This window comes from Engystomops pustulosus, chromosome 7 (assembly GCF_040894005.1).
Source record: "Engystomops pustulosus chromosome 7, aEngPut4.maternal, whole genome shotgun sequence".
Taxonomy (NCBI): Eukaryota; Metazoa; Chordata; class Amphibia; order Anura; family Leptodactylidae; genus Engystomops; species Engystomops pustulosus.
The window spans coordinates 62438609-62464746 of NC_092417.1; the positions used below are offsets into that span (position 1 = coordinate 62438609).

The following is a 26138-nucleotide window of genomic DNA, read 5'->3' on the forward strand; positions in this document are numbered from 1 at the left end:
TATATTCTTTGAGGGGTCTAGTTTCCGTAATGGTATCATTTATTGGGGGTTTCTATTGCACTGGCACCTCACGGGCCCTGCCAACATGACATGGCACTCCAAATCCAAACATGTGAAAACGGAGCTGGAAAATCAAAATTTCACTCCTTCCGTTCTCATCCCTTCTGTGTGCCCAGTCTGTAAATTATTGGCACATGTGTGGTATTGCTGTACTCGGGACAACCCGCAGAATGATTTTTGGGGTGTTTGTCTAAAGTGGCATGAGTTGGGCACAGTATATGAGGCACTAAAATGACATTTTTGAGATAAAAACGCAATTTTTACTCTGCACCATTTACTTTGCATTTAATTTTGACCAGCGTGTCGGGGGTTAAAATGCTCACCACAACCACCGATATATTCTTTGAGGGGTCTAGTTTCCGTAATGGTATCATTTATTGGGGGTTTCTATTGCACTGGCACCTCACGGGCCCTGCCAACATGACATGGCACTCCAAATCCAAACATGTGAAAACGGAGCTGGAAAATCAAAATTTCACTCCTTCCGTTCTCATCCCTTCTGTGTGCCCAGTCTGTAAATTATTGGCACATGTGTGGTATTGCTGTACTCGGGACAACCCGCAGAATGATTTTTGGGGTGTTTGTCTAAAGTGGCATGAGTTGGGCACAGTATATGAGGCACTAAAATGACATTTTTGAGATAAAAACGCAATTTTTACTCTGCACCATTTACTTTGCATTTAATTTTGACCAGCGTGTCGGGGGTTAAAATGCTCACCACAACCACCGATATATTCTTTGAGGGGTCTAGTTTCCGTAATGGTATCATTTATTGGGGGTTTCTATTGCACTGGCACCTCACGGGCCCTGCCAACATGACATGGCACTCCAAATCCAAACATGTGAAAACGGAGCTGGAAAATCAAAATTTCACTCCTTCCGTTCTCATCCCTTCTGTGTGCCCAGTCTGTAAATTATTGGCACATGTGTGGTATTGCCGTACTCAGGACAACCCGCAGAATGATTTTTGGGGTGTTTGTCTAAAGTGGCATGGGTTGGGCACAGTATATGAGGCACTAAAATGACATTTTTGAGATAAAAACGCAATTTTTACTCTGCACCATTTACTTTGCATTCAATTTTGACCAGCGTGTCGGGGGTTAAAATGCTCACCACAACCACCGATAAATTTTTTGAGGGGTCTAGTTTCCGAAATGGTGACATTTTGGGGGGTTTTCTATTGTACTTTTACTTCAGGGGCTCTTCAATTACACTGTGGCACCACAAAATATTTGCAGCCAAATTTTCCTTCCAAATTCCCAGTATCGCTAACTCTGTTCTGGACATCGCTGTGCGGGGAACCAGCAGCTGACATCCACATGTCTGGTATTGCCGTACTCGGAAGAAGCAGGGCAAGAAATTAGGAATATATATTTACCTCAAATTCCTTCTGAATGTATCCGTTTTAGGGCTAAATTGGAAAGATTGAAATCAAAAATTGAAATTTCAAAATTTCCACTCCATTTTCATATGCTTCCGGAAAAATAATTAAAGGGTTAACAGACTTCTTAAATGCTGATTTGAATAGGTTGAGATGTTAGGTTCATAAAATGGTGTTACTTGTGGGGGTATATAGTACATAAGTCTTTATAGGGCACTTCCAAACTGAATTGATCACCAAAAAGTTCGCATTTTTCAAATTTCAAGAAAATCTGAGAAGTTGCTCCTAAAACTTCAAACCTTCTCACATCCATAAAAATAATGGAAACGTAAAACAAATTATGGATATAAAAAGAAGACCAATGGCAAAAGGTTTCTATCAAAAAAAATTTGTGGTATCACTTTTTGTCTAAAAATTATAACATTTGAAACTTTGAAAATAGTCATTTTTTTCAAATTTTTCCTAAATTTTTGAATTTTTACCCCCCAAAAAAGGAACGGATCACCGAAATGACACTACTAACATAAACTACAATGTCTCACGAGAAAACAATCTCAAAATCACAGAGATATCTTAAAGCGTTGAAAAGTTATTACCACAGGAAGAGACACTGGTCAAATTTCCAAAAAAAGTTGCGAGCCTTAACCTGCAAACAGGCTGCGTCCTTAAGGGGTTAAGAGCCAGCATATGCATGTTATAAATATTTATCATCCATTTGTGAATTACAGCAGAGTGATGGAAGTACTACCTCCCGTCGCCTCTTTAATGACTTACTGTGTCCGCTAATTATTCTTAATATTGCAGAAACAATGAATCAGAGCTGTTTTTGTCAGGCTGATAACTCTGCAAAAAAATCTGGCAGACAGGAGTCATTAAGGCCTCGTCTCGGATGCGGCGTGGTGACAGATTTGTTGTAGGGGGGTTGGGGGCTGTTGTAAAGATTGCTCTATAATACAGCATAAGTGATGAGCACAAATTTGTCTTAAATAATGTATATGGGTGTACATGTAGGAGGCAGCTAAGGTTGATGTATGACAATTATTCAATATACACTTACCTACACTGGTCTATACAATCATGGGGGGTCCACTTACTTACCTGGATCCCTCTTCATTAAATCAAGATCAGAATGTGTTACACCTGATTTACCTATGTATCCTTAAAACTCCGGCTCCCAAGCTCATACAACATGACGAATGTGGGACTGATACCTATATACCACTAGTAGACTAATATGATGGAAAGTCTAGAGTACAGAGCAAACTTCAGTATCCGTAGAAAAAAATCTACATTTTATCATAAAGAAGTTACTGACTCGCCATACATCCCAAATTAGGTTGATATTATTTCATTGCTACCTTATTGAGTTATTCCAGTGTATATAATACATCCTTGAGACATCTGATGAGTTGGTATATCTCTTATTTAGATTCCTTATTTACACTTACATGAATTTCTCCTTTTATTGTAAAAAAAAAAAAAAAAAATCATATGTGCAATCCTAGTGACTTCTTGCAAAAAGTTGATTCTGATCAAAGGAATGTATTATACAATTTGTCTTGATGCAATTCTGCTGAATATAACATTAAAGGAAACCCACCATGAGAAATCTACCATCAGAAGTAGATCTGATGGTAGATTCCTCCTGCCTGCCTCTGTCCTAATCTGTAAATTAATTAATCCTGAAACCTAACCTAACTTGTTAAAATACTTTATTTTAGTAATATATAAAGTAGCTGCAGAGGCTTCTTGGGCGTGGAATAGCCTTAGCTCCCAGTGCCCGGCCAGGCTAGTACACGACCCAGTAGCCTCTGCAGTTATTTTATATATTACTAAAATAAAGTTAATAAAGTTTAACAAGTCAGGTTAGGTTCCAGGATTACTAAATAACAGATTAGGGCAGGAGGAATCTACAATCAGAACTACTTCAAATTCCTCATGGTAGGTTGTCTTTAAAGTTAGACTTGATTTATAATTAGACTGTGTCATTTCCGACTTCCCTACTTGCCCCCTGTAACTGTCCAGGCTTGCCATTACCTTTAAGGAGTGGCTATATAAGACAGTGGTGATGCCACTATGGGTGATTTGCCAGTGCAGTGTAAAGAGGGTGTTGCCCCAATATGAATATTTTGAAAGGTTTAATTTTTGGATTTTCCTCACAATCCTCAGATTCACTCATTACTTTGGGATATTGAAAACCTCTTCAATACTAGTAGTTCTCTCCTTCCAGACCCTTTCCCCATGATTACAATTACACCCCTTATGCAAATACAAATTGTCCCTAAAAACATAGAGTCACAAACCCAAAGCTCTAAATACAAATACATGTATATAATTATGGAATAGTGACTATTGTATATCACCCACTCCACTCAATACACTATGATTCACAATTGTCCTCATTTTCATGGCTGTCCCTAGTCCAGTTGTAGTTTCACTATTTTTTTGTGAACTTCAAATAACATTTAAAGGGAACCTGTCACCAGGAGACCCATTTTTAGCACTCCCCCAGTCCCCACAGAGCATAGTACATACACTGCCAAAGTGTTTTTGTATTAAAAATTGGTTTTACAGAAAAAAAAGATATGTTATATTGTACCTTTCATTAGCATCTGCTGTGTGACTAGGCAGTCGTCCACTGGGAGGGGCTGGAAAGGAGCAGTTCCCCCCCACCCTTGGGAAACCGCTTCTCCATGTGACCTTTTCAAATATATGAAAACACCTATCACTTATCCTATCAACGCCCCCTGCTCCTCTACAGCCAATCCAGAGTATGGGGAGTTATTCATAAATTTGAAAAGGACACATGGAGGAGCAGTTTCCCAAGGGTGTGTGTGGGGGGGAAACTGCTCCTTTCCAGCCACTCCCAGTGGACGAGTGCCTAGTCACCCAGCAGATGCTAATGAAAGGTACAATATAACATATATTTTTTTCCGTAAAACCTATTTTCTATATAAAAACACTTTGGCAGTGTATGTACTATGCTCTGTGGGGACTGGGGGAGTGCTAAAAATGGGTCTCCTGGTGACAGGTTCCCTTTAATCTGTGTTAAGGTTAGTGGGGGGAATTTTAATTTTGAACTTTTTGGACTTATTTGTGCACAAGCTTTATAGCTCCAATTTTGAAAACTGTGTGTGGGAGAATAGGTCTGGTTAGACCAAATGCAAACTTTGTAATCTCACGCCACTCCTGGTGTAGAGAGTGAGTAGTGCATCTTGGGACAGAAATGTGAGACTTAAAAATAAACTAAATCTTTTATGCATTGTATGGCTTTGCAGATTTCACCTTAATTGACTAAAACATGTTCCTTATAATACATTTTGTCAACTGTTTCCTGTATTGAAATGTTTGCTTTAATTGGATTGTGTCATGTTATTAATGGTTTATGTTACAGTCTTCTGATTCTTTATTGACTAACACAATTGTAACTCTACCTCCTTGATCCCCCGGAGCACCAAATGACCCATATGCCACAGCACTAGAATGGGTAAACCAAACCTACAGTTAAAGGAACAATCATCTTCCTTGAACCCCTGTGAATATAACATGAGGACAGCAAGATAATAAAGGTTCACTTAGAAAAAAAGCGAAATAAATCAGCTATCACCTAACATTAAAATAAGCTACAATGTATCACAATATGTTAGGGGTTACATATCAGAAACAAAGAAAAGACTGACCGCCTCAGCTTCTCCGTCACTTTCTCCAGTTCTTCTTGAGCTCTCCTCAGCTCTGTTTCCAGGTACTGCCTGGTGGAATCAAATTCATTCTCCAGCATCTCTAGCTTTTGTGTTGTGTACGACAGGCGTTTCTGCAGCTCTTCCTTCTGGTCTTGCAAGCTGCTACGAAAAAAACAAGAAATATTCCACTAAATATAAGCAGAGATCCAAACATGGAATGTGAGGAGAAAGCTGCCTGCTGCTGCCTCCCTGCGCCCCCACAGGCTCCTCTCAGACACTGCATATTCCTCGTATGCAAATGCTAAAATTAAGTATTAATGTTCCTTAGCTGCAAGTGGAAGATTCCTTCATTATGACTTCTCTTGGAAAGTAACAATATAACCACTTACAGTATGTATATGCCTTAACCGCTTAACAACCAGGTTTACCAGACCGGTTTTGATTTTTTTTTCATAATTTTGTTGTTGTGCAGTGGTATTTTTTCAGTGACGCTATTTTATTGGCCCATAATTTTCATTTATATATATATTTCCACCTAGAGAACTTGGAGCCTTTGATCACTAGCATAATTCTTCTAAATATCTACAATAGTAGTTCACAATGTTCCTCACACTGACAGGCCTCCTTTTAGGCCCTTCCTCAGGTAAAACCCAATAAGCAGATTTCAGTGACAGACCTTTTGTTAGGCCTCTGACTGCCACGGTAACTGCCCAGTACCTTGTGGTTACATCATGAGAGCCCAGCACTGATCCTCAAAAACATGACAGGAAAAATTACATTAGTTTGGTTCGTATTTGTTGTCAACAAGATCATTATGGTGAAGATATAATTCTTTGCTTTGATGTATATTTTGCCATGGATTATTACAGGGTTAAAGAAATTGTTGATTAATATTTGGTTAATTTATTGGATACAAGTCTGCTCTTGAGAATATGGGGCATATTTATCAGGACCTCTGCGCCACATGAGTGAAATAATTGAAAATGCTAGCTCATTGCTATCACTTTTGATTATGTGCCCCAATCCGCCACTTTCACGCCAGTGGGGAGCAAAGGGGCGTGAAGGGGCAAAGCGGCCAGCTGAGCGGAGGCGCACAAGCACCAGCGTATGATAAATGTCCCCCTATGTGTCTATTTTTATATAGTTTGCTGTTATTATTATTTTTGTATATAAATTTCCTTAAAAGTGGCAGCAGAGCTCACTCTCAATGTTCCATACAGTAGCAAGTCCTGTCATTCAGGAACAAGTAAAAAGGACAATATAAGTAACATTCAATATAAACAACTCCGTTAAAAAAATATTTAAAAGTCCCAATCAAAGGGTTTGGCCTGGAATCTGTATTACTGGTCTATCTGCACACTAGAAAACCATGATCTGATCAGATGGGAGTAACACCAGGCCCCTGCAGCGATTAGTTGTCCAGTGTTACATAGAAGATATTTGCCGCATTAGGCTGCGTCCTTGTAGTCACCGGAAGCTGTCACTGCAGCTGTGGCTACTGTTAACTTTCAATGGGATCTGCTGATGCAGCGATGGCTTCCAGCCACTACTGGGACCTGCAGCCAAATTCTTCTTCCTCAATGTGCTCTATTAATGTCATGTTGAACAGCTGATCAGTGTGGCAGCTAGGTGTTGGCTCCCATACAAAACCTATTCATGATCATGGAATGACTCTACTGACTACACTTAAAGGAAACCTACCATTTGATTTGATGCATTATGAAGCAAAGATACCTTGAGAATGCTGTAGCTACACAGGATCATATCTTGGTTAATCCCTGAGCTGAGTGGTTTTGCTGAAAAAACAATTATACCATTCAGGACTTTGGGAAAGCTGGGACAGACTGGCTTACACATAACACGGGAGCTTGGAATTACAAATGGCTGCTAAGTAAAGCATGACTAGTCAAGCACTAATCAACCTGAGCTGGATCACTCATACACAGCAGCTGGCGGATGGTGCAGCAATTGATTATTTTGTCTGGCAGGAAGAGAACTGCAGGAGATGCTGATGCAATCAGAGAGAAACTCTCCTGCTATGAGAAGCGGCAAAGCAAGCTCCAGAGCAGCCAAAGAAGCCACAAAGCTTTATTATCATAATGTTATATCTGTTTTTGCAGCAAAACCACTCAGCACAGGGATTAACCAAGATATGATCCTACATCAGTGTAGCTATAGCATTCTCAAGGTATGTTTGCTTCATACTGCATCAAATCAAATGGTAGGTTTCCTTTAAACAAAAATTTGATGACAGGAGGAAAGGTGACTTTGTTTAACCAAATTCATACTATCTAATGATAAGGAGATGACTTTCCTGACCTACCCCTCTAATTATAAGATTACTCTGTTAACTCTTTCCTCTGTGATAAAAACTTAACATGGCTCTGTATAATTTCGTTTCCTCAACTATGTAAGGAGAATAGTCTTCTGGCTAATTACTTAAATAGTGTGGACCCTTATTGTGTAGGTACTTAGTATTCCCCTAACAACCAAGCATGTAATTTGCAGCATCAAAACATGGTCAGTCAGTTATTTGTTTATTCAAGCAAGGAGAATTAACAGGAATACATGTGAACCGGTGTGTTTTTTTGGCTGCGTGATTTGCACATTTTTTGTATTTGTTAGACACATTTTAAAACATTGATGCAAGTAAGTATGGGCCAGTTGTACTTCAATTGATTTGCGCCTGAAAAGTCTCAAAATGAGGGGGTGAAGAAGGCGCGAATCAAACAAAAAGTCTGACAAGTTTACATTAGGAACACTACAATAGACACACACATCGGCGGACCTCTTAAGACCCTGGCAGAGGCACAAACAAATACTTCCAAACAGGCACCAAAAAAATACACAAAAATAAAAGAAAAAAAACAAGTCAAAATAAAGATACATGCTCCCCCCTTTGACTCATTATCTATTCATAACAAAACATTTGCATAAAAACCTAGTGGGAAGTTTTACAGTCTTCCGGAGTTCATTCTATCAGGCTGGGAAGACACTAAAGATGCTGAATTTCATCTGGTCGATTTCAGTTGGCAGTCTGAACTGTGCTCTAGTAGCTGGACTGCTAGTTGGAACTACCTTGCCTGGCTCTCTGCAAACCTTCCACTGAATCAGCAACGTTTAACATGCCCACACTCTCAGAGCTCTGCCCCTTTCACCCTATTCTTGCTATCTCTATTGTGTGCATTTTGTTGCTATACATCTGTACTTCCGGTTTCCAATGGCTCTCATTCTTGACTATCCTTTTATGTATGCGATCCTGTACATTATTTGCTGACTCAGTTGTGACCCTGATAGTTTACCACCCTTCTTGTGTTTTTCTGTTTGTTTGTCTTGTTTCGTGTCTGCACTTTGGCATAGGGAAAAACCATCTTTGTGGCTGTCCCATATCACCTAGCATACGCATAGGCAGGTGGTTCTTGAAATCCAATGTAGAACCTCGTTATATGTAATATAATTTAGATAATGATTTGGGGCTCAATTCTTTTTGCTCTCTTATGTCTTATGACTGCTTTTATTTTGTCTTAGGCTATAACTAATGTCAAATTACTTTTGAAGTCATACAGATGGGAGGGAGTTGCACATTAGGAGTACACAGGGTGTAAAATTGTAGTCTATATTTTATGCAACTTAAATTTAGCAGTTTGCAAAAGAGATGTATGCACAAAATGGTAGGTAATTTAGAGTTATGGTAGGTGCTTTAAATAATAGTTTTTAATAAAGACCATTTTATGGCATAATCTAGTGCATTGCCAGTCACTATTCAAGGGAGCAGTACTGCAGATTCTTTCAGTCTCTGTCTGCACCTTCACAGTATATAGTTATTAACTTTCTTCTAGGTGAATATTGAGCCAAGCTTTTCCTGAACTGTAACTGCAACTCATCCCAAAATAGCATCCCCTTTTTATAGATACAGTATCCTTGATCTCTTTAGGGAGAACATTAGAATCTAAGCAAAAAGCCTCATGCAACAGTTTATTATAAGGCCAATCGACAACCTGTTATCAGAGATTCTCCAGAGTGTTCTGTCTCAGGTTTTAGTATATGTGTACATTCATTGATCATTAGAACAAAAAAATATTCAACCCTTCCAGGCTACACAAATCTTTATGAAAATAGATCTGTAAATAACACTAAAAAGATTGACATTAAAAAAAAAAATACAATATTTGTAACTGGCCATTAAGTGTGAGAGAAAGTAAAAGTAGACCTGCCATCTTTTCATCAGGTTTTGACTTTATGAACCTGATGTCAGCTTTCTAAAGATTACAACAGATAGAAACCATCCATGGTTTTCTCCAAAAAGTTTTATGCTCTGTTGAGTAAAAAATAAAAATGTACCTGGATGCCTGTCAATGAAGACTTCTAGTCTAGGTGTTGGTCCATGTGGCGTCATGGAGTCATTCTCCTCAGAATTCTTCCCAGCATCTCCCCCCCCCCCCTTCTAGTGTTGGCTTACTGTGCCTGTCATGTACACTGTGCACCATTACAAGGACTAAACAGAATTAAGGGGCCACAGTGCTTCTGTAAGTTGGGCAACTGTTTTAAATTGAGCCTAGTCTTCCCCAATGAATTCTGTCAGGTACTCAGGTCTTCTTCTGGAAGAACAACATAGCTATCTCCTCGCATGGGAGATGGAACTGGGCAGATCCCTTTAATTTTAAGACACTATGTTTACAGAAAAATGCCTATTAAATGCTAGTTATATGATACAGAGTGCCAGATTTTTTTTCTCTATCCATTTGACTACTATAAATCTTTGCTGGCAATGCAATTCTCACAAGAATGATATGACCCAAATTTGGGGGTGCTGCCCATTAGTAATACAGCTGTTTGGCGGGAAACCATCAACAGGATGACTCAATGCCCCCCCCCCCCTATCTAATTCTTCTCTGACCATCTGGAGATTAATTTTGATCCGAGGGTAATGGCCTTGCAACATATATGATCTCTGCTGCAAAACTCATGACTCCCAATTGTGGCGATCTCAAGCTGGGAAACCAAGCTAGATGTTATCTGCTATTTGGAGAAGTTAGTTGGGAATTGCCTTTTTCTGGGCCACTTGGGATCCCTTGCTGCAGTTTAGGAAATCCTAGAGTTAAAATGTTCTGTTGTGGGCTTCCTCTCTTTCCTACCTTGTGCCCCTTGGCTAGACCAAAGGGATGCTGTGGTCCTGGCAAAAACACAATGGGGAAGATTTACTTACCTGGTCCTGTCGCGCTGACAGACGAGGATTCGAGTCTGCCGCGATTCACTAAGATCGTGCGCCTGAGTTCCTGCATCCATCGCTTCCACCTTCTTCTTCCCAGTGCTTGTAAGTGCGTGACTTGCGACACAATTCTAAATGTTAAATCTTGCACGTTGTCCTAATCCGTCGGGTTGTATGACGGCCAAGCCCCCCCAATTTCTGTCACTTGCATGCTGGCGCCGATGCGCCAAAATCGGAGTGCGTGCGCCAAAAACCCAGGGCAATTTGCCGCAAAATGGAAATTGCCGGGAAACCCGACGAAAATGCGCTCTGCGGGCCCTTAGTAAATGAGCCCCAATGTGTTCCATGATAATAGAACCCTATCAATACTTTGGTTTATCTTCTTTTTCTTTTAATTTTTCTGTTCACTGAACATTGATTGGGAATACTGTATATAGCTCCCAGTATAGGTTTATTCATCTTATAGAATGTAAGCTCTTGCAAGCATGGCCCTAACTCCTATTGTTCCATATGACTGTTTGTACATAATATTTTTATATGTTCTCTATGAAGCATCCTCTGTAAAGCACTGTGGAATATGATGGCACTATAGAAATAAAGATTATTATTATTCATGTTTACAACCTTGAATTGTTATGCTGTGTTAGGTTATGCCTTTTGTACAAACCTGTGTTCTATCACTGTTCTACTTCTATGATTGTTTTTTTTATCTTTATTCTATATTTGCACATGGCAGTGACCTCATGCTTGGTTACTTTGCTCAGTAAAAAGATTTTTGCAAAAACATTAATTGTCCAAAATCTCAATTTCTGCACAGAATGTGATGTCACCTGGCTATTAATGCATTTGCTGCACAAATTGTATAGGGTGCATGAGCCCTTTCAATTGTTTTAACATAGACAGGGCCAGATTATAGGGTGGGAGCCCAGGGTGCGCGCCCCAGGACACCAACTACTTTGCCCTTAAAAGGGCCCCCAAAATGTGGGCTATTCAGGCAGTCGCATGGCCACCAAAATTGCCCACAGTATGTTCGATAGTTCGATAGTGTGTAGGTGTTATCCTATACACTACAGTCTATAGCAGGGCAAGGGAACAATTAGTTTCCTGCTCTGCCATAAACCACCGGAGCTCGACCTAGATGGCTGCCAGCACCAGTATGCTTACACCACGAGGTTAAAAGAAGGAGGCTGGCATGTATTGAGAGAAAGGGGGAAGGCGAGTACAATTTTATTATTTTACCTAGTGCTGTATATAGTTATTGTAAGGGGCTGTAGAAAATTATTATAGGAGGTGTATATATTTATTATAGAGGGCTGTATATATTTATTATAGAGGGCTGTATATAGTTATTACAGGGGGACTATATATAGTTATTATAGGAAGCTGTATATAGTTATTACAGAGAGCTGTATATAGTTATTATAGGGGGATGTATATAGTTATTGCAGTTTGCTGTATATAGTTATAGGGGGTGTATATAGTTATTAAAGGGGACTGTATATAGTTTTTATAGGGGGTATATGTAGTTATTATCGGGGTGTATATATTTATTATAGGGGGCTGTATATAGTTATTACAGTGTATTGTATATAGTTATTATAGGGGGCTTTATATAGTTATTATAGGGGATGTATATATATTACAAGGGGGCTTGATATATATTTATTACTAGCAACATTTACTTTAAAGAAGACCTGTCACCAGATTTTGACCACCCTGACTTACAACGCCTGCTGATAAAGGGCTACAAGTTCTCCCCATATCACCTAAACTTAGCTGCCAGTGGGGCACTGTACCTTAATAACAGATGTTTTTCTAATATGAAAATTAGCTTTTCTGAGTCATGTCTGGTATCTGTGACTCTTCTATCTGTTAGGCTGGCAGTGAACCACGCCTCATTATTCTGACTTACAGCTCTGTGTCTCTTCAAATCATTGCCATGCCTCCTTGTACTTAGGGACCGTGTGCTAATATTCAACTAAAGACATATAAAGCTGTATAAAGAAATCGATGGGAAATAATTTGTCAATTTTTTTAACACAATGGGGCACATTCACTAAGGGTCAGTCGGACGCATTTCCGTCGGGTTTCCCGACTTTTTCCAATTTGCCCTGAATTGCACGCAATTGTATTTTGGTGCAATGGCGCCGGCTTTCATGCGACACAAATCGGGGGCATGGCCGTCGGACAACCCGACTGATTCGGACAAACTGCGGAATTTAAAATTCAAATTGTGTCATAAGATCAGCACTCACATGCACCGGGAAGAAGATGGTGAACTCCGGCGGACTGAGCGCACACTGTAAGTGAATTGCGGCAGCTCCGAATCCTCGGCAGACATTCCGGATCGGCAAACGCAACGGACAGGTGAGTAAATGTGCCCCACTGCCTTGTATTACATTCATGACATGTGACCACATCATCGCAGGTCCTTTAGCCTTCTAATAATAGAAAACTGTACACCATGTATGTGATTACAAGAAATCACAGCAGCCTCCATGGAGGATGTAGAGGAGTAGAAGTCTATGGAGGCTGCTGTGACTTCATGTGGTCAGATACATGCAGGGGGAACAGTTTGCTATTATTAGGAGGCTAAAGGACCTGAGATGATGTCACTCTGATCACATGACATGAACTGTGACCAGTAAGGCATGGGGAGGATTAGATGGGTGGGGCTGGCCGAGCAGGACACGTCCCCCTCTGATGTCAGGAAATATAAGATAAAAGGGGATTTTTGTGGATGTCAGCTAAACAATTTTTACCTAAAAGAAGGAGGGTAGTTAGTTAATAGGGCTCTAAAGGAACCTGTCACTTGCTGTATATGCGCAAATGTGGTGACAGGTTCCCTTTAATGACAATAATTGTGGGAATTGCCCCCACCAGATTGCGTCCAGGGAGCTCCACCACCCTTGATCTGGCCCTGACCATAGACATACTTTGGTTGTGTCATCAAAGTACCTCCCGCATAATGAGATGATATGGCATGATACCTTGGCCTTGATACAGGTTAGTAATTCTTACTCCACCAGAGAATTATCTATAAACGACCCTCATATATCACCAAGGATGGATGACACCTCAGGATGTCAAGCTGTGAAATGCTGAGTTTAGATTATATTGTAACCTATTTATCAATGTCAGAAAAACTAATGAATTGTGCTCCTGTATAGAGAGCCTCTGTGTTTTCGTACAAAAATTGCAAACCTTTGGCAAGTCATTATAAGAGCTTGAAGATATCCAACTCTCGACTAAGACCCCTCCTAACAACGTGAGCAGCACAGCTATGGTGTTCACATAACATAACTATACAATATTTACATATCAGTTCTATATTTTGGGAATAAGATATTAATGTACATTACAGTAGTCATATAAATGTGCTCAGCGTCGGACTGGGGTCCTAGGGCCCAGCAGTGAAGTAGATTCTGGGGATCCACCTACTGCTACATGGGAATATTACATGTAAAAATGCAGATCTGCTTTGAGTTGAATTTTTACTATACCTACTTCCTCGTGCTGCATGAGGTCATGTTCACAGGATGCATTTGATGTGTCTTGTTAAGTAGTAAAAAGTATTTTTTAAAGGATATTTACCACCAGGATGAAGGATTGTAAACCAAGCACACTGACAAACTGCTGTGTGAGCCCCCTCTGACAGGATCTGCTCTTCTCTTAGCTTCTTTATGCCCTGTTTTCTTTTTAAAGGCTTTTAAAATCATTCAAATGAGCCTGAGGGGCTCTGGGCCCCATAGGTGTTAACAGAGCCAGGAGCCCCTCAGGCTCATTTTCATAATTTTTAAAGCCTGTTTTCCTTACAAACAAGGGCATTGAAATCATAAAGGGAATCCTTTTCTGGCTCCCCAATGTCCCTCATTGCCAAAGAGTTTTTATAGTAAAACTGGCTTTTACCGAAAAAAAGATAAGTTAGATGAAAGTTTACCTTTCTGTATGCAGAGCTGTGTCCCTAGTTCCATGGAAGTGGCCAGTGAAGAAATGCATTGATTTCAAATTAAAAAAAACCAACCCATGTCCCCCATATCCCTCTTTCCCACCTCTCTTCCCCCCTCAGGACATCATACATATCTGCCCCACTCCTCACTGGCCACTCCCATTGGACTAGAGACACAGCTTAGCATACAGATAGGTAAACTTGTATCTAACTTATCTTTTTTTTGACAGTTTTATTATAAAAACTGTTGGCCAATGTTTACCCTTTTCTCTATGGGGACATACGGGAACCAGAAAGAGGGCTCCTGATGACAGCTTCCCTTTAACCCCTTAACGCTCTGCGCCGTAGCCACGGGCTGAGTCCTCTTCATACAGAGGTGGGGGTTGTTGCATATTGCAGCAAACCCCCACCGCTAATAACCGCGGTCGGTGCTTGCACCGATCGCGGCTATTAACCTGTCCGTTGCCGCCGGCAAAGTAATCGGGGGGCGGCGATCGGTTGCCATGGTAGCCTCGGGTCTTCGTTTGACCCGAGGCTTAATGGCTTCTGCAGATTCGTTACAATGAGCCAGTGGCTCATTGTAATGAATGAGCTGCAAAAATGCCATATATTGCAATACAGAAGTATTGCAGTATATGGTAGGAGCGATCTGACTATCTAGGGTTAATGTACCCTAGATGGTCTAAGATATAGTGAAAAAAAAAAAGTTTAAAAAAAGTTTAAAAAATAAAAAAAATTAATAAAATATAAAAAATTCAAATCACCCCCCTTTTGTTAGAACTGATATAAAACATAATAAACAGTAAAAATCACAGACACATTAGGTATCGCCTGATCTATCAAAATAAAAATACGGTTACGGACGGCGGTGACCTCCGAGACGGGAAATGGCGCCCAAATGTCTGAAATGCGACTTTTACACCTTTTTACATCACATAAAAAATGGAATAAAAAATGATCAAAATGTTTCACAGACTTCAAAATGGTAGCAATGAAAACATCGGCTCATTTCACAAAAAATGACACCTCACACATCTCCGTGCGCCAAAGTATGAAAAAGTTATTAGCTTCAGAAGATGGCAAAAATTTTTTTTCTTTTTTGTACACATTCGTTTAATTTTTGAAAATGTATTAAAACACAATAAAACCTATATAAATTTGGTATCACCGCGATCGCACCGAACCAAAGAATAAAGCTGAGGTGTTATTTGGAGTGCACAGTCAAAGTCGTAATAACTGAGCCCACAAGAACGTGACGGTTTTTTTAAATTTTTCCACATTTGGAATTTTTTCTCAGCTTCGCAGTACACGGCATGTTAAAATAAATAACATTACGGGAAAGCAAAATTTGTTACGCACAAAATAAGCCCTCACACAGGTCTGTTCACGTAAAAATGAAAAAGTTATGGATTTTTGAAGGTGGAGAGCGAGAAATGAGAGGAAAAACCCTGTGTCCTTAAGGGGTTAAAGAAGATCCTGCAAGATCTACCAGTTTGCTTGGTTTACAATCCTTGATCCTGGTGGTAGATGTCCTTTAACATGGAAAAACATGTCGCTACTTGCCTTGCCCTTATCCCTAAATGGGTTCTTTCCACGGCTGCAATGTTAAAAAAAACTTGCAAATTACCTGATGTGAGTCCATCACACTAAGTGAGTCCAATGCAGCCCTGCATAATCAGTAATTATTGTACTGCCTTGCCTCCTTGTACCTGATTGACAGGTCTCACTGCAAGGATGCTGCTGCTATGTGGGTCATTGAGAGAGAATTCTGTTACATCATTAGGCACTTCATGTCATGTGCCTAAGATAGCACGATGGCTCAGTGGTAAGCAGTACAGCTGCATGTTCTGTATGTGTTTGTGTTATTGTGTTCCCTTCTCATCTGCCTCTTCATATTGAGGCCCCCTCTCATCTCCCTCCTCATATTGTGGCCCCCTCTCATCTCCCTCCTCTAATTGTAGCCCCCTCTCATTTTCCTCCTCTTATTGTGGCACCCTCTCATCTCACCCCTCTTATTGTGGGCCACCTCACCTTTTGAACCCCTCTTACCTCCCCCTGATAGTGTGGCCCCTTAATCTGCCCCTTATTTGTGGCTCCTTTAATCTCACCGCTCATAGTGCAGTCCCATTCATTTGCTCCTCATTTGTGACCCCTCTCATTTCCCCCCTCTTATTCATCTGCCCCTCATTTATGAGCCCTTTCTTCTCCCCCTCTATTAATCAACACCATACACTCAGCTCTTTTCTCCTTCTCCGTTGATGTGTGTGACTGTGATGCACACAGGAAAATATGTCATCATATTGCAGCAGAGAAGTTCAATGATGTTGTAGGGAGCAGACAGCTCTCTTCAATATCATTGATTTTAACTAATTGAGTTTTAAGAGGACCTGACAGATTGCTTTGGGACCCTAAACCAACTACAGGTCCCGGTGGTTTAGAGTCACAAATTGAACTGTATGAAGGCAACAGGTGGGCAAAAATAAAAAATGCACTTTTTTATTTGCCTAGATGTGAGACCAATGAGGCACATCGGACTTATATCTGCAGATCATAACCCCGGCTTTATTGTGCATACGCCGCACGGTGCTTGCGCAGTGAGACTGGGGTGCACTATGCTGGCTTCACTTGCTGAAAAGCATAGGCGCTGAGCGGAACCAGGGACAAGGTGACTATAGCTGTTTTTATTTTCTGTATGTGTCCACATAAAAAGGACCTGTGGGTGGTTTAGTGTCCCAAATTTCTGCAACAGTTTCTCTTTAAGTCTCAGACGAAGTCAGCATGGGGCAGAGTCAGCTGTGGTCAGAGTCAGCAGGTCCACAACTGCTGGTATCCTACTGCTCCATGACCTCTGGCTTCCTCACTGAGGATGTGTGCAACCCCATCACCCTTCCCCTGCCCCTGTTAATATTTAAATGGTCAGTGTCCAGCTCATGTTATCCCCAGCCAATCGCTTTCCTTTCAATATATGGTCTGAGAAAAATCGTTCCTAACCTACTAGGTCCTGTGTTTTGCACATTTACTGTTTCCCAAGTCTCAGACTTTGCCTTCTTACCTGACTAGTAAACCTTAACTGCATTGGCTCTTATGTTCAGATATTGGCTATGATGACATTATTCCAAAACAATGCACAATTTTACCCAATGCACCACACTAGTAGTTTATTATACACTAAGCCATTAAATATTCGGGTAGCTGTATACTGTTTCACAATCCTTGTATCAGATTGTGAGTTCTAGAAAGGGTCTATCCTGTGGTGCGCCCTTGGCTGTATACCTAGATAATGGAGTCTCTTATTAAGGGGCCATTCATAATCATTTATCCACTGCACAGCAAGTTTGGTCCCTAGAAAAATAATTTGTTAGTGTTCATCATATAGAATGTTGGTCTCATCATGAAGAACAATAAAGAAGAATAATCCAAAGAGATAATTTCATAATATGCAGCAACAAATCCAAAAGGATTTTGGTATAAGTAGCGGGCACTTATACATAATGCATTGTTTCTCACCTCTGCTCTGGTTATCTCTGTAGGGGTTTGCTGTGTTAGTAGGGAGATCACATGAGATAAATTTTATCAATCATTAATGACTCTGGTTCTTTCAACTGGCAGAATACAGGGAACTCAAAAAGACCTATAGGATCACTGAGGATCACTCATTGTCTAAATGCAGGCATGCTGCCAACAAATTGAGCTTCACGTATCTCAGAATTATGTAGTTTTACAAGCATATGAGTACTACAGATAAGAATAAACCAACTGCAATAACTGGAGGACATGGCACAATTACAGTAGTTTTTCTATACTACTGTAGCTATATATTACTAACACAGTAATATTACATTATGCTGAGAGCTGTGGTTTTACAGAAGGTGGAGATCACCGCATAAATCAAGCATTGCGATAACCCCCTTCTTTAAAGGGAAGAAATGACAGATATTATGTCTCCCTTGTTTACCTCTTTCATCATTTTGTTTTCAGGCCACTAATTTAAAATCAACTATGAGCAAAAACACCTACAACAAATCACTGGGATAGGATATTAAAGTCATGAGAAATAGCAATTTCAGGGGATTTCACAATACGAAATAGCTCATGTAGAGACTTGGAGATGCAGTGCCTTCTGGGAGGTCAGTAAACCTTCATTCATGGATAATCTGCAGTGTAACACTCATTTCCGGGTTGTCTTATTAGGCACAAAATCTAAACAGACACCAATTAACCAAGAAACTGCAACAAACTACAGACATGCTGAAAGTGTGACAAGTGTAGTCATATGAAACTATATCTCAGAACTATGAAACAAACTCTTACTGTTTAAAATAAAATAGTTGCAGCTGTTAGAACTAAATTAAACTTTAAAAAAATATATTTAAAAAAATGCAGGAATGAAATAGATGCAAAGACATTTAACATATGAGAAATCTAATGGCAAATAATATTTGGCGTGTCCTTCCTTTGCCTTGATAGAAGCATCAACTCTTCTAAGTACTGTATACCTACTGGATAATTTTTAAGGGTCTTGGCAGGGACAATGTTACAAAAACATTGGAGAACTAGCCACACATCTTTTGATGTAGGTTTGCTCAAATCCTCACCTCAAACCCAGATCAATCCGGGCTGATCCTGATTACAGCATCATTTCTAATTGCCGTATGTACTAGAGTATAAGACAACACTAATATAAGCCACGGTACCTAATTATACCACAAAAAAATGGGAAAATCTATTGACCCAAGTATAAGTCTAGGGTAGGAAATGCTAGCCCCCCCCACCCGGTACATAGCCAGCTAGCCCCTGCTCCGAGTATAGAGCAAGCAACCCATGGTCCCTAATATATAGTTAGCCAGCCCATGCCCCCCTAACATATAACTAGCCCATGACCCCCAGTATATAGCCAGTCCATGCCCCCAGTATGTAGCCAGCCATTCCCCCAGTATATAGCCTGCCCGGCCCCCAGTATATAGCAAGCTAACTCATGCCCCTGTGTTATATGTATATTTTTAAGTGTGAAGAGGGGCCCCAATCATTCTGGTAGGGAGCCATGACTCTTCTAGTTACGCCCCTGCTACAATAGATAGATATTATCGATAGATAGTTAGATATATAAATAGAAGTGTAAAAGTCCAAGGTAGCACTATGTAATTAATGATGCTGGGTGCAGGTCTAGGGAATTTCAGGCATAAAGCTCTTTATACAAAAATATGAAAAACAGGCAGCACGCCCAGAATTCAGTGAAAATTCAAGTGAAAAAATGTATTTCAAGACGGGGACATTTAGGTGTAGAACACCTTCCTCAGGCACACCACAAGTCATTCCACACATACATATCCAAAGCATCAAATTACCATCTCATTATATATTCAAATTATTTCCAAGTGCAATATGTAAACATTTTATACAAAATTTCAAGTTAAAAACTGTTGTGTACCATTTATGATAAATCTTAGCTTTACTTAATTTATATATAAAAAACTCATTAATCTATTAAAATTACTAAGTGAATAGTCTCCAAAGTTTCATAGTCTCTTGAGTGTGATTCATAGGGGCACATTTACCCAGTCCCTGCGTGATCACCGATCAGGAATGTCCGACGAGGATGAACTCTGCCCTGATTCACCAAGATCATGCTTCCCCGCTCAGGTCCGCTGGAGTTCACAATCTTCTTCCTAATACATGCAAGTGCTTGGCTTGCGACACAATTTAAAAGTTAAATCCCGCACTTTAATCTGAATCAGTGGGATCGTCCAATGGCCCGCCACTGATTTGTGTTGCATGAAAGTTGGCACAATTGCGCCAAAATACAATTGCGTGCGACACAATCCTCTTATGAATGCGCAGCAAAATGGCACAGGACTCTTAGTAAATGAGCCCCATAGTCTCTACAGTGTGTGAAAGAGGAGAGACCCGCTACATACTCAACAGTTCTCTGGGGAAGAGGAAAGCCAGGGCTGCATGGTGGTGAATGCCATTAACTATACACTGGAGGAAAGTCTAGAGACATTTGGGCATTTTATACTCCACATTAACCCACTATGCATCACACAGCTTTGGACAGTATTCACATTGTGGTGTTAATAGAGGAATCATTTTTTTTTTTAATATATAAAGCATAAAATGCTAGGATATAACATAAATGAGTACACACAACAGTTTTTAAATTTTTGTAAAAGTTTGTAGATGTTTAAATCGTGCACTTGGAAATAATTTGAATATGTAATAATATGGTAATTTACCCACGATGCTTCGGATATATATATTTGTGTGGATTCACTTGTTGTTTCCCTGTGGAAGGTGTGCTACACCAAAGTGCTGCCTGTTTTTCCTATTATTTTAGATATATAGATAGATATAACAAATGGATACAATAGATAGATACAGAAGATAGAAGGTGTGATGGATGGAGGGGAGAGGTGGGATGTTTTGTTATTACACACTTCTCTAGTCGCAAAATGTAGAATACCGAAACTATACTTGTCATTGCAGAACTGCAAAACATGGCTGCTATGGTTAGAAATCCCACCCAGGTCAACATCTGAAAAGAGTTTGTATGTTCTCCGTGTTTGCGTGGGTTTCCTCTGGGTACTCCGGTTTCCTCCCACACTCCAAAACATACTGTTAGGCTGTTTAGATTGTAAGCCCCATGGGGACAGGGAACTATTTGACATGCTTTGTGCAGCGCTGTGTAATCTGTGTTCGCTATAAAAATAAAGAATTATTATTATTATTTAATTTATGGACCAAAAAGGTACTAAATTGGGACTTTTTTGTAATGATTCCCAGGAGCCGAATTATATGGCTTTTTGTTTTATTTTTTGTTTCGCTCAGAATGACAGTTACACTTTAAATTGTTTTACTTCTTTGCAATCCTTTAATTTATATTACCTGGCTCCCTACCAGAAACCTGTGCTCAGTCCTGGGGGAAAGTGGGCATTCTAAAATCTAAATGGTCATCTGCAGAGAATGAGGAGGAGCGAGAGGAGAGGTTTGGTTTGAAGAGGAGTGAGAGGCAATCCTGAATTGAGGAGGGATGCGATTGAGTAGATGAATGTTTAGATTGGAAATGTGCTCCCTTCCCGGGACTCAGAACAGGGTTCTGGCAGGGAGCAAGGTAAACTAAAGGATTGTAAAGAAGTAAAATGATTTAAGGACTAACCAAAACATGATATATTGAGCATAATATGCCCTTTGGGCCCTGTCATCACTTTGTGATGAGAGGTTCTTTTCAATAATAACACCAGAAAAAGAGAAGTAACTAAAGAATGTTAGATGTAAATAAATAAAGTAAGTGAGAGAGAGAAAGAGAGAAATTTCCTCTTGGGTCATTTGGTCTACAACTGGAAATTACTATGCCTATTGTGTTTTCCTCAGCACAAGCTCCTACTGTGTGTGAATCATCCAATTCTGAGGAAAGAATTCTAAGACCGCTTGCTCGCTTCATTAAGAGGAATGACCTGATCAAAGCTTCAACTCAGTTGTACAGAAACAACCTACATCTCTTAACCATTGATTTCATGCTTAAAGGCATAGTGCGTGTCCCAGGATATTTTCCTCATAATATCCTCCATGGCTTGTGTCTTTACAAAGCCCTATCCCGGAGATGTTTTTAAGAGCGCATTGATTTTCATTGTTGAATCTTGCCTTGAAACTCAGTACCTGGGAGACCTAGAAGACTTTCATTTGGAAAGAAAGTGAATTATTTCTATTGTACACAGAGGTCACTCCACTAATTGTGTAACATTGTCAAGGTGATTTTTTTTTCACTCTTGAAATAAAAGGAGAGGATTTTGTATTTTAATAAGCTGGGTTAAGGGAAAAATGAAAGACATGTACAATGTATTCCTTTTGTCTAGAGATCCTATGGGGATGGAGATATCATCAAGACAGGGAAGTTCTTCAAATTATTATTTTATTTTTCGTGAGTAGTTTTAGAAATTGAATTCAGCAGTATGGAAATGAAGTGTAATGTCAGCAGGATGGCAAATTGGCAGTTTAAAAAGCTGAGTACTGTTTTTTCTTTTGTTATTTTGGAACATTTGAAGGTCCTCATTACAAACATCAGAAAACCCCTTTTGTTATAAGAGGTAGAGGGGTAAAAGTCAGGCCTAGGCCCTGAAGATTAAGAGATTCCAATATAATCATTTATAATAGAAAATGGAGATACTGATTGACGCTACTTCAGCATCGAAACACGTTGTCTACATGCATCCCATCCACTAATAAAATATAATTTTAGACCTGAGCTCCTTTCTGTACCTGGAAGCGCATCCGTCACCCTGTTTTTATCTCTTTTATCTTTGCACCATATTTTTCAGGCCACTGCCCGAACACAGGGGGGGTTTCTTTTCTGCATTCGTTACGAATGATTACAGCCGATCTCCCAATCAAAAAACACCTAATAATTCACTATTGAACCAACTGAGCCGCCCTGCAAGTTTTGTTTTTTTTGTTCTTTTGAATATGTAGCAGACAACTATTAAAACTATTAAAATTCAGAGATCTCAGAGCAGACAGTAATAATGGAGAGACCCCAGAGCAGATAATAATAATGGAGATCCCTGTGCAAACAAAAATAATACTTGTGATCTCAGAGCACACACTAATATTAATGGAAAGACTACTAAGCATATAATGAAGGGACTCCAAACAAGAAGAAGAAGAATAGACACAGCCCAGAGCAATTAAAATACTACTGGAGACCGCTGGGTAGATAATAATAATGGAGACCCCAAGAGCAGACAATAATAATGAAGGCCCTATAGCAGGCTAATAATACTGGAGACCCCAGAGTAAACACTGATTATAGAGACCCCATAGCAGACTAATAATAATGGAGATCCCAGAGCAGGCACATGCTAGATACTCCAGAGTGGACAAATGATGGATACCCCAGAGCAGAAAAGTGCTGAAGACCTTCAGAGCGAATAATACTAGATACCCCCAAGAGAAGAGAATAATATTGCTGAAGACCCCAGAACAGACAATACTGGAAACCCCCAGAATAGACCAAAACTTAATAATCCCCTCTTCTCTTCTGTTCCCTGCACCACTCCAGACTATCTTCTTTGATCCATGAGGAATCAGCAGGAGAGGAATGATTCAACAAGTTCTCAGCGCTCTGGGGTCCTCTGCTGCTTTGGGCAATGCTTTGATCTGGAAATTGACACAATGGGGCAGATTTACTTACCCGGTCCATTCGCGATCCAGCGGTGCGTTCTGTGCGGAGGATTCGGGTCTTCCGGCGATTCACTAAGGCAGTTCCTCCGACATCCACCAGGTCCACCACTGCGCTGAAGTTCCCCGGAATGCACTGATCTTCACCAAGCCGGACCGAGTGAAGGTAAGCGCAAGTCCCGCAAACTTTTTAATTTTTAAATGCAGCGGTTTTTCCGAATGCGTCGGGTTTTCGTTCAGCCACGCGTGCATGCCGGCGCCGATGCGCCACAATCCGATCGCGGGGCAATTCAGGGAAAATCGGCGCAAATCGGAAATATTTGGGTAACACGTCGGGAAAACGCGAATCGGGCCCTTAGTAAATGACCCCCAATATTTCCCATCTGTACATTGAGCTTTATATGTCTGTAGTTGAATATTAGCAGAGGGTCCCTAAGTACAACGAGGCAGAGCAGGGATTTGAATAGACACAGAGCTATCAGTCAGAATAATGGGGTGTGGTTCACTGACAGCCTGAGAGAGAGAAGAGTTACAGATACCAGACATAAGTCAGAAAAGCTAATTTGCATATCAGAAAAACAAATCTGTAATTAAGATGCAGTGCCTCACTGGCAGCTAATTGTAGGTGGCATGGGGAAGACTTTTCACCCTTTATCAGCAGGCATTGTTAGTCAGGGTGGTCAAAATCTGGTGACAGGTCCACTTTAACCGATTCTTGGAAGGGCATAAAAAGGAAAAATCAAAAACACTAATACCAGAATCCCTACATCCTGTCTTGACAAGCATAGATCATGTTAACTCAGATTACCATAATCTTCCAACTGCCAATACCTGTTGATCCTGGTATCTACCTACATCAGCTTTTTTTTTATAAATGCCCCTGTGCAATAATTATCTTCATTTTTTAATTTTATTCAATAATCCTTCAGAGAAGCCGCCTTATGTCAGTCTTGCATTTAAGCAACTTAACTGTAATTTCAATGCTTCATCTTCAAGACAGTTCTTTTCAGTCTGTCAGTTTGCATATTTTCTACTCACATCTGAGTACAGAAACATCTTCACTAATTTCCTTCTTTTTTGTTATTCTCTCAGCTTTCAAGTTCTTAAAGGGAATATATCACCTATTTTCTGACTCATTGAAACAATACAGCAAATAGTATCACTTTTTTCTTATCGATTAGAGTTAGAATTTTTCTTCTTTTTTGTGTCCATGATTATGGGGGCTTCCATTTTTCCTGAGCTCTAGTAACAGCATCATATACTTTACCTCATGACTTAATGGCCCATATTTATTAAAGCTTTTGCGCCAATTTTCTGTCTGACTTTGCACTGAAAAGAATACGCAAACTGCTTGCACATGTATTTATAAAGTGTCTGTGTTAGTCTTGTGTTGCGGATGCACTGTCCGACAAGTTCACCTGAAGGGTTGTGTTAGTGCTTAGTCGGAGTTTGCACCACATTCATTACTGACGTGCGCCAAAATTCGGCAGCGTGAACAAAAACAGTGTGCTGCTCATCCCCGGTCCGGCACTGCGCATGCGCTGCTATTCTCACACATTGCCATCACGTCTGAGCTAGCCATCCGCACTGCCTTGTGACACAATCTCCATGTGGTGGAACAGCGGAGCATGTGCACTGTGCCTGTTTCTCAGTCCGGATACACACAGGGCCAGAGCTGAGATAACTGACACACTGAGCATGCGCAAGAAGTGGTGCGAGACTGCGGCAGGACACGGAGGCCTCTGCAAGCGAGAGGCTAAGCCTGGCTCAGCTACAGGAAAGAATGAGGCGTGTTGTCAGCCGTGAGGAGGGGTAGAGGATTGACTGCTGTGCCGTTAACCTCACCCCCTGACTGGAACCAGGATGTGAATACAAGTTCATATTCCAGGTGTCAGATAAAATTTGAAGACACCAAATTTGAAGACACCACCAGAGCACATGCAAGGTACATTTTTTAGTTTATAAGGGCTAAAGCTGGTGACAGGTTCCCTTTAACTGAGAAAATATATGAAATAACCTTGGATGGGACAAATGAGGAATTCAGAAACATGTCCCCTGTCTGGAATTTAAACCATGCTTTGTCTAGAAGAGCTATGATCACCACTTCGAAAGGACAGCCATCAAAACAGATAAAGTTTAGCATAGCAGTCAGTGATGATGCAGGAATAAAGCCCCAGAATATTTTCCACTATTTATTTAAAAAGGACTAGCTTAAAGATGGACAAAACCTTTGAGAGTATAGACATACCATCCCCATGTTGCCCAGCCAATAACTGCTGTTTCATGTTGCATATCTTTTACCCAGCAGAAATAAAAATCCCTCTTGAAATCAATTTAATTATGACAGCAAACACTGACGGATCCGGTTACAGAGCAATGAGAGAAACATAAAATAGATATCCCACACCAGAAGTGGCCCATTCTCCAACGGGACCAATTAAATCGTGTTTGTGTGGTGCAAATCATAAAACATACAAATGGGAAAATACACAAAGCTCAACATAGAAGGCTCTGTGATGTATCAATTCTAGTTCAATTACCCCCCACTTCCCTTAAAGTCCAACATTTTAGCTGGATTTTCTGTCGCATATTCCATTCTACCAGATCTCTGGACCTTGTAAATTGATTAAAATTGAGTACTTAAAGGGCCCAGTGTAAAATCATTGTTCGTGACCATTGTTGTATATA

At 40.3% G+C, this 26138-nt stretch overlaps 1 protein-coding gene across 6 annotated transcripts in view; it reads right to left on the reverse strand.

The window, feature by feature from the left end:
* The window catches only part of BEGAIN (brain enriched guanylate kinase associated), a 161738-nt gene that overhangs the window by 56905 nt on the left and 78695 nt on the right, over positions 1–26138 (reverse strand). For 4 of the 6 annotated variants that reach the window (XM_072116186.1, XM_072116190.1, XM_072116187.1 and 1 more), the window contains one exon: positions 5122–5283. In XM_072116186.1, the coding sequence (XP_071972287.1) occupies positions 5122–5283 (162 nt within the window). The remainder of the gene's footprint in view (positions 1–5121; positions 5284–26138) is intronic. The other 2 variants (XM_072116191.1, XM_072116189.1) reach the window with 1 other exon arrangement.